This window comes from Cololabis saira, chromosome 5 (genome assembly GCF_033807715.1).
Source record: "Cololabis saira isolate AMF1-May2022 chromosome 5, fColSai1.1, whole genome shotgun sequence".
Lineage (NCBI taxonomy): Eukaryota > Metazoa > Chordata > Actinopteri > Beloniformes > Belonidae > Cololabis > Cololabis saira.
The window spans coordinates 40578873-40594979 of record NC_084591.1 but is presented as its reverse complement, the minus strand read 5'-3'; the positions used below and the strand labels follow the sequence as shown (position 1 = coordinate 40594979).

Below are 16107 nucleotides of genomic sequence, written 5' to 3'. Positions count from 1 at the left end.
CTGGATTCATTAAAAATCAACTGAAATATTGCAAGCCTTTTATTATTTTAATATTGCTGATCGTGGCTTACAGCTTAAGAAAACTCAAATATCCTATCTCAAAAAAATTGAATATTCTGGAAATCTTAATCTTAAACTGTAAACCATTATCAGCAATATTAAAATAATAAAAGGCTTGCAATATTTCAGTTGATTTGTAATGAATCCGGAATGTATGACATTTTTGTTTTTGTTTTAATTGCATTACAGAAAATAAAGGACTTTATCACAATATTCTAATTTTCTGAGACAGTCCTGTAAGTTTCTCTCCACCTCTTAAAGCTAAGACGCATTTTCATGTTTTGTTTTTTTTTTAAATGTCATAATAGTTAGAAAGAGGGAGATTTCATTCATCTCTACTTATTCCACTTTATGACCACTACTACTATTACTACTGTCATTTAGCAGACGCTTTTATCCAAAGCGACTTACATCTGAGAAAACAACACAAGCACAAAATCACATAGTAAGGTCCAGCTGGATAAGTGCTGGTCAGACTGCTGTGAGTCCAGTTGAACACAGGTGCTGTGATGCCAGTGCTACAATATATATATATATATATATATATTTTTTTTTACCACAGGGATCTGCTGGGCCACATAGAGATTAACAACCACACACACTCACACTCATACCTATGGGCAGGTTAGAATTACCCGATTTCAGAGCAGCGGAGCATGCCAGAGTATCCAGAGAAGACAAATACAAGCATGCAAACTCCACAAAAAAAAGACTCCTGCAAAGAGCTCAACCAGAAATCTTCTTGCTGTGAGGAATCAGCACGAACCACCAAACAACCACATGATTTTTTTGACGATAAAAGCTTAGAGTCTTAACTGACATCATTTGAGTTAACTGGAGCCGCAGCCTGATATGCATGTGAATGCATGCCTTCAAGCAAAAGGGCCTCATTGTATAAGAAGAAATCAACCAAACATTGGGAAATGAATAATTGACCTTCACAAATCTAGCTTGGTTACAGTTTCCAGTTCCGTAAAAGGTCCCCATTGTATTTATTAAAAAAATAGTATATGCAAGCATAAAGACAATGGGAGCAAACTGCTCAGAAAGTATACGGCTTGCCTGTATCAAAGAAGATGATGCGCTGTAGTATTTCTATGAAGCAGCATTATGATGTGGGACTGATTTGCTGCATGATGGAGAAGTCCACTTCACTAGGTGGCATCAGGAGGAAAGACATGTTGAAGCAATACCTAAACACATCAGCCATCAAGTTAATACTTGGGCATGGATGGGTCTTCCACATGGATGGTAACCCCAATCATACCTCCAAATTAGATGCAGGAAGTGGTGCAGGAAAACAATGAATAGGGTATTAGGAGGTCATCACCACCCTCTGAACTGAAACAATTTTGGGAAACCCATAAAACGTTTGTACAAGCAAAAAGACCCACAATCCTGACTCAGCTCCAGCAACTCAGTCAGGGGGAATGGGCAAAATTTCCAGGAAGACATTATGAGAAACTTGGGGGGCAGACTCAAAACGTAGGAGCCAAGTTAAACTGATTTTAAAAAAGACAAGAAAAATACTCCCCTAAATAAAAAGTACTTTTTACTTTGAAGGAAGTTCTAAATATGTCTTTAAAATAGTTTATCATTATTCGGATATATTAAGAATGAAAAAACAAGAACATTATTTTATAACCACATATCAAGAAAAAAATTTGTTTTGTGTGCATGTTTTTTTAATGATTGAAACATTGACATGAACATATTACTTAACATATTTCCTAATCTAGATAGGAAATATGTTCAGTAGGGTTAGCAGAAGCCTTTTAAATACAATGGTGCTCAGCAACATATAAAATAAGACAACAAATACTGTAAATATTCACAGACCTCAGCTATTATTAAAGTTAAGAACATCAAACTGTGCATTTCACATATGGCAAAGCTATGAAACACTTATTTCTTTAGCCAGATGTGTATGTTTCAAAACAAAAGCAACAAATAAATATACTGATAATTGCATAATTAATTATGGGTTTTGCTCAGATTCACTGTTATAGCTGTAGAGCAATCTACATTGAGTATTTACAGTTTCAAGTATTTTTGGCATTATTTAGGTCATTTGTAGACATCGAAAAAGAAAGCTTGCCAAAAAAAAAAAAAAAATGATGAGCCACCAACACTGTTTAACAAACGGATGTAGAACAGAGGTCTAGACTTACTCAAATATACAATATGACCTCCTGTTGAAAGTGTTTTGTTTTTTTAATCATTCCTTTTGGTAGAACTTTCTTTAGCTATAAATCCATTTGCAGGCCGTTCACTCTACAGGTACAGAGTCAGGCCCCTCGTCCTGCAGAACCGCTATATCTGGGACATCAGAGGTGGGTGTATCCGGTGGCTCCTGAGAGAGATCTTCAGAGCATCTGCTTGCAGTTGGTGAGATTACATCCGGACTTGTGTCACAAGACTCTGTGCTCTGCTCAGAGGTGGCCATTGTAGTTGCTGTAGCAACATTTGGAGGAATTGGGTTAAAATCATCAGCGTCGTCCTCCAAGATGGGTGACTCATGGATACCTATTGGGAACAAAAAATGTTTTAGAAGTATGTTTTGGGGTGAAATTAAAAGTGATTATAAAATAATTAATGAGGCAAAAACACCAACTCACTGCTGAAAGCATCTGGGTATTGCTTGGCAACCTTCCCTTTTAAAGTTCTGGAGAAGCAGAAGTGACCAACAATCAGAGACTGTGCGTAAAGGTGTGTTTCCACAGGGAGAGCGATGACTTACCTGATCCTTCTGAAGATACTATCCAGATCTTTCTTCATCTCCACCAGGGTGCGGGTGTGTAGCAGGAAGCGCTCGTTCATCTGCTGCAGTCGCACATTTGATAGTCCATTAAAGTTGATCAGCATTTCATTGGTCTTCTCAAAACGATCAAGCCTGTTTACAAAATAATTAGAAGAAGAAAAACATCCATAACCTCAATACAGAACAAGACAGACATATAATAAATCAATTAACATGCACAAAACACTGAAAACTGTATATTTAGTGGCAGCAAAGTCCCATCAGGATACTCACATGTGTCTCTGAGCCTGGATGATGGCGTTCACATCCTCAGAGTTAACCATGCTGAGCATCTTGTTACAGAAAACGTCAGAAGGCGTGGGCTCCACCATGGTGACTAAAAACAATAATCTTTATCCACGTGTCACGTGACAACATCCACGAACCTGTAGGCAAAGGTTAAACATTACTTAAAGTCAGCGCTGATGCTTGGATGTATCAATTAAAGTAGTTAAATACAGGACATTAGGCAGTAGCAGTCAACTGTCATCAGTTTTCGTTTCATCACAGGTTTTATTTACATCTTATTGTTTTAAGTCTTCTCAATGTGAGCAGAATGAGCCATTACAAAGTTAGCTTTTACGCTCACGAACACAGCAGCATACTTCAAATCACCTACCTAATACTCCACGTTGGCTGTCCTTCAGTATTTGACAATTTAAAGAGAAATGTAACAGAAAAAAAGAAAACTACAGTTACCCGCAGAAGAACTGCGCTTCCGTGTTTGTCTTTGCTTCCTGTCACGTGACCACTGCATCCGGTACTTTCTTCTTCGTTGCCTATAGACGAATCCGGCGAAACCCGGAAGTCGAGCGGGCCGCCATTACTGCGGTGGCGGCTCCGCTCATAGACATATATAAAGGCTAGATGACTCACGGCGGAGTCTCCAGCGTCGTTCACCCGCGGCCATCTTGCCACAGGAGACTCTCTGGTGCGCATGCGTGCGCTATAGTTGCTGTTGGAGGGTGAGTGGTCTGTACAGACAAAAATACTCATAACTTGCTGAAATCTTGACGGATTTACAAACGGATTGGTTCATCATAAACGTCATTAACGTGGGTATGATTCGGGATTCATGGACATGTTGAAATTGTATCTCTTCGTTGCGAAAAACCTAATCATGCAGCATATACAATAGTTGTGTATCACCACTAACTAACGTTAACGTTACCTGCCCAAGTTATCAAGGGTGACCACCAGTACTCAAGTTGTAAAAAAATAAAAAATAAATCAGGGGGGATGGTGGATTTTATCATATGGGGACAGATAATTTGTGCTGATTACAAATAATATAATATATTACAAATAATAGCACTGACCAAAACACCTGCAGAAATACTGCAGGAATGACATAGCAGCAGTTAAATGCAGCCTTCTGTAAGCTTTAAATATCCACTGGGCTTACATCAAATACATCATAATGTAATAATATATTAATATGTTATGTCATATGAATACATGTTATATGGTAATAATATGTATATATATGTATATATATATATATATATATATATATATATATATATATATATATATATATATATATATATGTTATATGGTAATAATATATATATATGTTATAATGTAACTATAAATATTACTAAGAATACTACAGAAATATTGATTTAATATAAATACCATGTCATGGCTATCTGTTTCTGGTTATTTTCATATAAAAGTACGTTTTACAATGTTTATAATTATTCACAAGTATGCAGTGTCATAACTACATCTCTGACGTTCATGACAAACCAAACTGTTTGAAAATCTGTTGAGAATTGAGCAAGTTAAGGTTGTTTAAGCAGTACATGCTCCATTGAACACAATGTTAAAGTGAGCGAGCTCTCCTGTGGCAAGATGGCCGCCGTGTGACGACGTCGCTCTCCATTGGCAGCAGCGCGGACGAGTCATCTAGCCTTTATATATGTCTATGGCTCCGCTCCTCCGCTCCAGCCCATAGACATATATACGTATGGATCTATTACTCTGCTCCCTGCCAGGCTCTCTTAATGTATTTGTATCATCGGAACACTCCTGTCCCGTCACGTGCATTTGTTTTGATAGTGAATGAAGACGGGAGGGACTTTCAAAACTACTTTTCTGTTTCACCAAGTGAACAGACGGAACGCAAAAAAAGATGTTAAACTGCTGGAAAGGAACTGGAATTTACCTGGATACCTTAAACAAGGAAGCCAGGGAGCGGTATATGGAGAAAATAATGATTATTAACGGTTTGGATCCATATGAAATCCCTAAAGAATGGAGCTCCGATGAGGATTTACTGCCGCAGTTCTGCACAACCCACGTCTTACTACCTTGTTTAGTGTTGGCAGCTGCTTTGGTAAATGTTTGACTCGCCATGTGTTTCAATAAATTAGTATAATATAACAACATACAGTAGCCTACATCTTTTTTATTACTCTTACTTCTCTTTTCTTTTTTTTTTATGCTGAAGAGGCTCCGATGGCGTGAGCAATATTTTTCTTTTCCTCGTGAGATTATTTTTTTCTTCTGCAGCTACAAATAGAGTTGATATTTTTTCCTCAACAAACTAGTTTTATCTGCAGATTGGGGTTATGTATGTATGTATTCTGTATCATCCGGAGCTGAGATAGTTCTGCCCTTCAATTAGAGACCTGTAATTGCGTTTTTTTTCGTCATCGGACGCCAGGCGATCAATAAAATATTCTTGGATACCTAAAATAAAACAAAACATAAACAGGTAATATTTAATTGTGCAGACGTGCCTCGTAAGGAGAGGAGGTGGAGAGAGCTATATTACAGTGTTTAATCATACACTCCCTTATCTCCCTATTCCTCTATTCTTTCCTGCTTATCGCTCAAACAAATCATTATTTATAAATTAACATCAGCATTAATTTAAGATACCTTCATTATTTATGGAAGGCCACTGTCTAACATCATCAATCCAGCTATAATGATGCTGTAGAGCGTCAGGTTACAATAACAGCGCTGCGGTGGCAGATTGACACCTGCCACCGCAGCAATGGCGCCGCCGCAAGATGGCAGCGCACACAAACCGGTCGCCGGATTCGTCTATATTAACGTCACATGGTTGATTGATTGAAGAATTTATTAGAAGAATTGCATAGGATCAGGTACAGTTTCATGACAGTACAGATTCGCTGATACAAAGTCAACTAAAAGGCATTATTCCAAGAAAGCATTACACTTGTTTACATTGGAGTCCTTTTTTTTTTAACTCATATAACATTAAATGACATACAGGTAAGAAGCAGTACTTTGTAGGGAAGAAAGAAAAGGGGGGAATTACTGTTATTTTGCACCGAGAGAGACTAAAAGGTGATGAGACAAATAGAATAAGCTAGGTCATACAAAACAAAAACAGGAAAACAAAACAAAAAAACAAAAACAAGAAGCAATAATCAGAAGGAACAGCGGGATGTGCAGTAGAGGCTTTGATTATTCCCAGTTACGAGTAGCAGCCTCCTGTAGCTGGCTTTTTAGGGCAGACTTGAAGGAGATTAGGGATTTGCTCTCTTTCATGGCTGTCGGTAAGGAATTCTACATGTTGGAAATTCAAATCGTCTCTTTTTCTTTTTCAAAATATAATGTTGCAAATCATATACTAATCGGTTTTTATTTATTTATTATTATTTATTTATTATTATATTATTAATATTTTATTTATCCGAGTCAAACAAGTAAAACAGTAGGAGTATGAAATATTATAGACATTAATACCGAATAAAAAAAAGAATAATAAATTAAAACACTAAAAATTAATGTAATTATAAATTAATACCAAATAATGCTGGTCCCTCTTTGCTATTTTTTTTTAACTCTACATTTGAATTATCATGATATTGTGTGTATGTGGGGGAGTGGGGTTTGTGTGGGGTGTGGGGGGGTTTTGGCCAAACTTTTTAATTTGTACAATTTCCAAACATGTAAAGCTTTGTGCTATATATAATGTATGAAAAGTGCTTTATAAATAAAGTTTGTCTGATTGATTGATTGATTGATTGATTGATTGATTGATTGATTGATTGATTGATTGATTGATTGATTGATTGATTGATTGATTGATTGATTGATTGATTGATTGATCACAAATATCACTTATCACTTTATAAAATGTCTTGTTTTATAGACATATGCAGAGTAAAGAGCGTTATTGTACATGCTCCCTTACCTTTCTTCTTTTTTGATTTAATGATATGAATGATAGGCTTTTGTGTATCAGGACATTGAAAAAAAAAATAAGATGAAAACATCTCATCCACATCCGGTCTTAAAATTAAGCAAATACTTCAGAACTTAAGTTGGGCAACAACATATAAGATTTTAGACTGTCAGTTTTAAAAGAAAATAAATTAAGAAAAAAAGAAAAAGCTAAAATGCAGAAATGGTGTGAAAAGCAAAAGGCTCTCCAACTATCTTTAACATTGATAGTTGGAAGTAATAATCAATATCTGTAGATGTTATCAGTCTCTAATGTTGTTGTGTTAGAATTTAGGCCAACTCTTCTTTGCAACATTACTTTAGTTCATCAAGGTTAGTTTATTTTCAGTTTTTTTCCCCCTCCTCTCAGTTTTGTGTACATATTGGTATCTTGGGATCATTAGGCACTGGACAGATGCCCTCACATGTGACTCACACTTACTTGTAAACAGAGGAGTTCAGGATCACTGCAGGCTGAGTGCTCAGTTATGTGCCTACAAAACAAGCCCAAACCATTATTACTCTGCCACCGTGCTTTACAGTTACTATGTGGTGTTTGCGCTGATATGCTGTTTTGTTTTTGCCACACATGACCACACATTTCCGCTTTGGCCTTGTGGTTAGTCCAGATGCAACTAAGTGTACCGTACTTTTGGGAGTTTCAATATTTCACACGCTGGCTGAGCTTTTTTTCTCAGCATTGCACAGTCAGAGCTTGAGCTGAATTAATTAATTTATTTATTTATTCAATGTCCTTATAGATAAAACTTTGGTATTAAAAAAGAAGTCACCGCTAGTTTTTACACAAATGTGACTCAATAATAAACACCGCTTAATCTTCCAGAAAACTCACAAAATTACTTTTATTAAGGGACATGTAAAAAAAGTACATGATGTATAAAAAATACAAAACCGCTTTATCTAAATTGTAAGCTAAGGAAATGCATAGCAACAGTACATGCAAATCTAAAGTTAAGATTCCTACTACTCTGTAACATTTGTAAGCTAAAAGGTAAAAAGGGAGAAGTACAGTTTGGTTGCAATCTATCAGCCATTACAGTATACATGACACAGATGCAAAAGGATGATACCGAATAAGTTAAGTTGTATGCAACTCATCCGATGAGTAAATAAATACTTAACATTTCACAAATATTGACAAACAGTAATTCAGTTCAACGCAGCAGTGAAGGAAGTCTGCGTGAGAATTAAATTTGTTTTCTAATTAATCAAACTATCCTACCAGTAAGCTAAAGACAAAGTGAATTCATAGTATAACACTTCTAAGCCGGAGTACAAATAAATATGAAATAAATAGATAATGAAACCTGTATAAGAGCCGTATGACCAACCAACAGTCTCACCCAACCCTTTATGTACATAATACACCCACAGCTCCAAACTACAACGTCACATTTATGAAATTTCATATTAGTGTTCTTCTTATATCATAAACATACATACAAATGACCCCGGACAAGCACAAGTATCCATAGAAAACCTGCATTGATTCAACATTGGGTGAATTTTAATGTGCTTTGGCTTTCATTTGATAAATAAAGTAATATCAGGCTATACATCACAATGCATTTGTGGTATATTAGAGGCAATGGCATAGAATTTCAGCTTGTATAAAGACTTTCAATATAAACTGACCGGAAATGATGAAAATCACTGACGTTGATATTGCTGAATGACTATAGACCGATTTTGTGTTTTGCTGTTGTGTTGTGTATTATTATTATCATCATCATTAAGCAAAGAAAAGTCTATTTTTCTTTTTTTTTTTCGTTTTTTTTTTTTTACATACAAAAATAAGTTACAACTTCAGAAAAATGGATCCCAAAAATAAAAGAAAGATTTACAATTTCTATAAGGCCATGCAATCTTTGAAAACTCATGCATCTGATCATCTTTTGGATGAGTGGGCTTTGCCATTCATGCAAAATGCACTATGGGTTGTTGAGGCCACGCGAAATTTAGCTACTGTCCATTTTTGTGTCTTTATTACCAATCCCGAATTAACACGAGCACTGTCTGTAACACATGATTAAGGCTGGTGTATTTGCTGTTGAAGCTGTGAATAGGCCTTTCTGAAATGGGACCCACAAACGTTTTTTTCACACAGGTACTCTAAAATCCAGTCTACCAACACTAATACCTTCACAGGAGTGGACGTTGTTTTGAAAGGAACACACAAGGGGATACTGTACAGGTCTGTGCTCCGTCGGTGTAAAATTTCATTCATTCCAAAATGGGTTATCCACCATTTCAAATAAAGAGAATCTACTCTAAAAGAAAGCAACACTACTATCGCAACATTAGTCAACATTTATGCTTGCAAAGGGACAACAGGTTTAGCTGTGTGGTGGAAATGTTGAGTCATGAGTTTCAAGTAGCACCTTTCTTGGTAAAAAAAAGTGGACATATTGCGTTTTGGAATAAAGTAAGTTAAATGTACCAGCAAACCAGAGCTCCAGCATTTCATCCTAAGTAGATCAATAACACCACAGATGATGGTCCATCGTCAGGATGGTTAAAAAATATTAAATACAGGAACAAAAAGAGAAACAAAATGAAACACAAAGTCCATAAGTTACCATTTAAACATTATACACAATCTTCCAACGTTATGGTGGAGAAGACTGAATGATTTTTAGCTGCTTTATGAATGAAGGCAATCTGAGGCGACTTCTTTCTGTAAGTCCTCAAAAAAGACGAAACAAAAATAAACAAAACAGAACAGCAGCCCAGATGTCTTCAGAGATGTCCAGAACGGGGCGTTGAAACTTTACCAGCCTTCCTCCATCACGGCCACGGCCTCGCTCTTGGCTGGAGGTGATGTCACGGGGATGCACAGCTTAGCAGGCTCAGCATTTTCCTCACACTGAGGCGTCTCCTTCACTTCCTCTTCCGTCTGGGCTTTTTCCACCCCCACTTGGCCCTCCTCTACCTCCACCTCTTCCTCCTCCTCTTCCTCATCCTCTTCCTCATCCTCCTGTTGCTGCTCCTGCTGCCGCTGCTTCTTGCGGCAGCAGGGTTTGAACAAATGTGGGTCGATGAGCACCTCCCCGAAGCGGCCCTTATAGATTATTCCACAGCACACCTTTTGCCTGAATAAAACATGACACATCGTGTCTAATTAGGACAGTCGTATAAAACTAAAATAATTAAGGATGCCTGTGTTTTACACACGCATGGCTATACACCACTAATGGCACCAAATTCATAGAAGAGGCAACGTTTCAAGACTTTAATGCATTTTCTTGACTCATGTAGTTATCTATAATTAACTTTTCTGTGAATAATTTCCTCTTTCAAGTAACTTGAAAAAAATCATCAAAAGCCTTACTTGTATTACAATTCCTGCTGTAATTGGATACTTTAGTTTAGTTTAAGTACCAAAAAAGAAAACATTTATTATGATTTTTTTTTTTAATCATAATAATCAGCATATAAGCAACATGTTACTGTTAAAGTTGTTGGAGGCCTGTTGGCTTTCAATATTTCAAAGATTATTTAAAATGCAATTTTATGTTAGTGCTCTACTATCTAACATACCGTTTCCAATATGTCAGGTCCAGAAATGAGAAAACCGGGGAGCGGCTGGATCCTGGGCTCAGTTCGCTGTCAGAACCGTCGTCTGACAGGTTGCTGTAGCTTGGAGACTGAGCAGGAGAGGCACTGGACGTTGTGCTGTGGGCATCTGAATCTGGTGGGCAGAGCAAAGAATGAAAAGTGACTTCTTTGACAAGAATCTACATTTTAATGAAGACTAGGTAAACAGTGTTGTATAAAAGCAAAAGACAGAACTCACTGTTTCGTTTAAGCTCCTTCTGCAGCCTGATGATCTGGCTAGGCCGTGCTTTCTTTGTGACAGACTTTATTTTCTTGGGTCGAGAAGTTATCTTTAGGCTGGGGCCTCCTCTGGCATCAACAACCTGCGTGAAGGATGAGAATGAGCTTTTAAAATACAAGTATTTATGATGACCTAGTAAGAGGTCAAACACTGTGACCCGGACTCACATGATTCCAGTTTTTCTTGGTTCCCACAGGAAGCTTTTTCCACCGTTTCACGAGGAGCACGCAAGCGTTGCAGATTTCTCCAGACCGCGTTTCACTCAACCTGCATAGCAATTTGTGAGACAATGACGCAGAAAGACATTTTTTTTTTACTCATTCAAGTGTGTATAGACTGTACACTACAGCTGGTCCTCTGCTCTCCAAAACTTCTGCATCCAAGTGTGCTCCTTACCCAAAACAGCTCCTGAAGTCTTTCTCGTACCGCTTGCTGTCCGTGAAACGAGAGCTGGATGACTTGGCACGGCAGATGCAGCAGCCGTCCAAACTCCTGTACATTTTGGGCTTGTGAAAGCCAAACATCTGCATGCAGAAATAAATATTTAAATATTAACACGGCAGACTATCATCAGTCTGCATCATGTGTTAACTGCAGTGCTTCTTTGCTGCATATTTCAACTCCAACTGCTTTGGCTTTCATTTGATAAATAAAGTAATATCAGGCTATACATCACAATGCATTTGTGGTATATTAGAGGCAATGGCATAGAATTTCAGCTTGTATAAAGACTTTCAATATAAACTGACCGGAAATGATGAAAATCACTGACATTGATATTGCTGAATGACTATAGACCGATTTTGTGTTTTGCTGTTGTGTTGTGTATTATTATTATCATCATTAAGCAAAGAAAAGTCTATTTTTTTTTTTTTTTTTACATACAAAAATAAGTTACAACTTCAGAAAAATGGATCCCAAAAATAAAAGAAAGATTTACAATTTCTATAAGGCCATGCAATCTTTGAAAACTCATGAATCTGATCATCTTTTGGATGAGTGGGCTTTGCCATTCATGCAAAATGCACTATGGGTTGTTGAGGCCACGCGAAATTTAGCTACTGTCCATTTTTGTGTCTTTATTACCAATCCCGAATTAACACGAGCACAAGCTTCAGAAAAGAGGTCGATTTTGTAATATATAACTCTGATCTACAGTAAATGTATTTAAAATGTGTTTAGTCATTAATATCATATGCGGATAGTGATTTTTATTGGAGCATCTCTTTGCTGTGACCCACATGGTGGAAGTAGGTCAACAGTCAGACAGCGTGTCAGACAGATAATGTCACCATGCTGTGCACACGGGGTTCGCGCTTTGTTTTGGAAACTCGTAGCACGCACATAGTCCGATCCTCCAGGGTGAACAGCATACACCATTTTGATTAGATATAAACACACCAAAATATGAAACTGCACTACCAGAGAAATGCAAAACCCAAGCGTGCCTTCGGGAGAAGACTCGAAATACAATACGCTTGCATTAAGCACAAGAACTGTGATTTATGTTGCTGGGCAAAACGTAATCTCGACTACACATGTGGACCCGAACTGCGGCAAAACTGCGAGCCGCGCCCCCCAGACTGTTTTTTTTTTCCTTTCTTTTTTTTCCCCTTGCCATCAGTCCTCAGGGTCTTCTGACAGTGCGGTGCCACTAAGAGCAGGCAGAGAGCAGGAGAAACTGCGAGACCTCTCACTCTGCCGGTTATAGCACATATTGCTTTAAATCGCCAACAAGCTCCTCTTGTATAAATACTTCTAGTAGAATAAAAAGAAATACAAGCAGTTTTCTTACTGGCGTTTGTGGAGAGTGGAATAATCCGACAATGATATTTTGAGAAAAATTATGACTTATGTCAAACTTTTACACACAAAATACATATTACCTACAACTGTAATAACCTACATATTTTTTAAAAGAGTAGTGTATCTCAGCGTGAGAACAATCGGATTCCAATGTTTAAAAATATTGTTAGGTCTTTCTTAATGTTTATTTTTTACGGGATATAAGATGACTATAGAGGAAAGATTTTACCCTCCAGGAAAAAGCCTAATCAACATGTAAGACTAAGAGATGACACATACAATAACAACATGTGCAATATCTGTCTACTACTACTGTCATTTAGCAGACGCTTTTATCCAAAGTGACATACATCTGAGACACACACACACCATGTGTGGAGCAATTAGTTAATTAGTGGAGTTTTTCTGAATCTGAATCTGAATTAGGGTTAAGGGCCTTGCTCAGGGGCCCGAGGTGGTTCGTCTTGGTTGCCATTCCGGGGCTTGAACCTGTCTTCCTCATAAACAACCTGCTTTTTTGCACTGTCTTTCTTTCTTTCCTGTACTGCACTACTTTTTATTTTTCATTCCAATGTATATACTGTTTATATTTTGTAATTATATTTTTTTTAAAACTTTTTTTTACCCTTTCCCTGCGTGTGTGTGTTGAGTGTACTGCTGCTGCACAAAGTGAATTTCCCCATTGAGGGAGAAATAAAGGACAATCTATCTATCTATCTATCTATCTATCTATCTATCTATCTATCTATCTATCTATCTATCTATCTACATATTACTTAAGATGACTGCTGCAAAACTAAAACGCAAGTACTTGAACTGTCATATGAGTCGTAATATAAGTAACAGGTAAATACAATTATAATGAGAAGCAATTTATCAAGTTAAACGGCTTTAATGTTTTGGTTTTTTTTTACTGCATTTTAAAAATATATATATTTTAGTACAAATCGACCAGTTTTTCACCTTCGCGTGGCTCATCTGCATTTCACAGACGATCTGTGCAGCAGAATACAGTACGTGACGCAACTCAACATGGCAACGCGCTTCATAGGCGGAGGCAACGAGGAGAAGGGGGTGTGATGCGATTTTCCGCAAAAGCTGCAATTATTTTAATAAACTGTTAAAAATACTCCGGTTTCTTCACAGAATAGCGCGCATAACACTTATATTGAGTTGTACATAAAGAAAAAACTAATTTCTATCGTCGTAAATGTGCGAGCGGCTGGTTTCACCGCCCACTCCGGCGAGGAAGCATGGCATGCCACACGACCTGCTTCATGCGCACCCATTTTATGACGACCGTCCTCTGCTCGACGATGCCCGACCTCCTCTCTGCACGACAACTTCGTGCACAGACACAAACTGAAACTAACGCATTTCGGAAGAAAAAAAAAGTGAACCACCTTAGCCTGAACATCGACACAAAAACTGTTCCGCTTTCATTGTGAAATATGATCTTTACCCTTTGTTAAGCCGAGTCTGTGAAATGCGACCATCATCACTCACATGTGCGCGAAGTTTTCCAGCGTCTGCCTTTTTGAAAGTCGCTTTTGACCCTCGTTTCTTGTGCTAAAGTGTGTTTTTTTAATCACATCCGAGTTTCACGGGGTGGTGGACATTAGTTTAGTGTTTTTGAGGGGTGTGTTGTTGACAGCGGAGCCGCGTGCTGAGACTGAGACGCATCTCCGGTGCGGGTGGGCGTGAGAGCGACAACTCCGCCAAGATAGCAGCATTAATGTGTAACAGCCTGCAGGAATACACTTTCACATCCGTGTCCATTCTTCCTCAGAGGACTGTGTTTCCGTCTGAAATGAACAACAATCACCGACTTTCCTAAATTTGACCTGACCAGATGAGTGATTTCCCCCCCTTAGCAGAGCAATAACAACCTCCATCCATGCTCGCTCCTCGCGTCTAAGTGTGAAGCTCCTGGCACCATTTACACACATTATACACCTCTATCCTGCCTGGTTTTCACCTTACTTATAAACTATTCACAATGACGACCCTCACACAAACCGACCACCTCATGTGATCCTGCAGCAGGCCTTAAAAAAAAAAAAAAAAACAGCAATTGTTCCGAGACAACTCGAAGCTTGTTATTAATTACACATCTGAAAGCACAGCCGACACTTTAAAACCGCATCAAAGCGCAACCACACAAAAAAACAAACGCAAACTTGTCGTTACCTTGTCAGAAGTGGCGTGAAAGCTGATATAAAATAATAGTCCTCGCAGTGCGTGGTAAAGATGCGAGTATTAAGCAAAGCGAGCCGCATCAGTACCGCGCTCTCTTGTTGATGTCTGAGCTCGAGGACGGGACTGGAGAGTTGTGGACGCAGCGCGCATGCGCCGGATCCACACCTCCATTTCAGAGTTGGAGCCGAAAGCTTTTTTTCTTCAATCAAACTATTTACATAAACGACGTATGACGTGTCCGTGCGTCTGCGTTCTGCTGGCCTTATAAGGATGGGAACATTGCGCGGGAACAGGGGGCTCGGCCCCGGTTGCCATGGCACATTGGAGAATGTAAGCAAAGGGGCGGACCTTCCTTTTACTACAGGGCCAGATGGCTCGTCTGGGGGCCTGCTGGTGCTTCAAGCCTGATTTATGGTTCCGCGTTAAATCGACGCAGATCTTACGCCGTAGGGTACGCGGCGTAAGGTGGCGTCGCCGCGTATGCTACGCCGTATGTTCTGCGTTGGTGTAACGCGGAACCATAAATCAGCCTTCAGGAGGATCCGCGTCTGCAGCAGCGGCTACGGGCTTTGTCGGTCTGATTTCATCTGCGTGACAATGGACTAGTATTTTTGTGCAAAATAAGAGGTGGGTGAAACTTTTGTTTTCATCCAGTGATCATTTAAGAGCAAAGAAGCACTGGCATCAGAGCAAAGCAATTGTCATATTCTGAATTCAATTTTGTAATTAAAATAATGTCAAAACAAAACAAAAAAACGCTAGTTTGTGCACCTATAGTGATAATTTTAAACTTTTAAAAGCAGATTATTTTAAAAAATGTATTTAACAGTTGTAAAAAATGAGGTTAATGTAGCCTCCTGTTATAACATCTCCTTATTTATTTAACAAAAACTAAGCCAGAAAAAAGCAGCAATGTCTTTAGAATTAAAAAATATGTAGGCCTATGCGTGTAGGCAAGGCAAGTTTATTTGTATAGCACAATTCAACACAAGGTATTTCAAAGTGCTTTACATCAACATTAAAAACAGCAAGACACAATTAAACAGTAAATAACAAATAAAATGATAAGAAAAGAGGTAAAATAATAAAAAGCACAAGTTGTTAAAAAGTAAGGGCAGTAGAGTACAGCAGGTCAGTATTTAATTTAAGAGTACGCTTCAGTAAACAGTAATGTTTT

At 38.1% G+C, this 16107-nt stretch overlaps 2 protein-coding genes across 5 annotated transcripts; both read right to left on the bottom strand.

Annotated features, from left to right (window-relative positions):
- Window positions 1-2264: 2264 nt before the first annotated feature.
- Window positions 2265-3611, bottom strand: kxd1 (KxDL motif containing 1). 2 transcript variants are annotated; one of them, XM_061722091.1, is made up of 5 exons: window positions 3480-3611; window positions 3095-3246; window positions 2801-2953; window positions 2679-2725; window positions 2265-2586 (listed from the first exon to the last, which is right to left on the bottom strand). In XM_061722091.1, the coding sequence occupies exons 2-5, from the start codon at window positions 3190-3192 to the stop codon at window positions 2330-2332; spliced, it is 555 nt and encodes a 184-aa protein (XP_061578075.1). In that variant the 5' UTR covers window positions 3193-3246; window positions 3480-3611; the 3' UTR covers window positions 2265-2329. The 2 variants fall into 2 exon arrangements, with proteins under 2 accessions (XP_061578075.1, XP_061578076.1); XM_061722092.1 differs by having other exon boundaries at window positions 3560-3605.
- A 5766-nt stretch (window positions 3612-9377) lies between these two features.
- Window positions 9378-15075, bottom strand: sinhcaf (SIN3-HDAC complex associated factor). 3 transcript variants are annotated; one of them, XM_061722088.1, is made up of 6 exons: window positions 14922-15075; window positions 11322-11449; window positions 11093-11192; window positions 10884-11007; window positions 10628-10778; window positions 9378-10179 (listed from the first exon to the last, which is right to left on the bottom strand). In XM_061722088.1, exons 2-6 carry the CDS (start codon window positions 11447-11449, stop codon window positions 9858-9860), a joined length of 825 nt encoding a protein of 274 aa, XP_061578072.1. In that variant the 5' UTR covers window positions 14922-15075; the 3' UTR covers window positions 9378-9857. The 3 variants fall into 3 exon arrangements, with proteins under 3 accessions (XP_061578072.1, XP_061578073.1, XP_061578074.1); XM_061722089.1 differs by lacking the exon at window positions 14922-15075 and adding an exon at window positions 14238-14405; XM_061722090.1 differs by lacking the exon at window positions 14922-15075 and adding an exon at window positions 14194-14234.
- Window positions 15076-16107: the final 1032 nt, after the last annotated feature.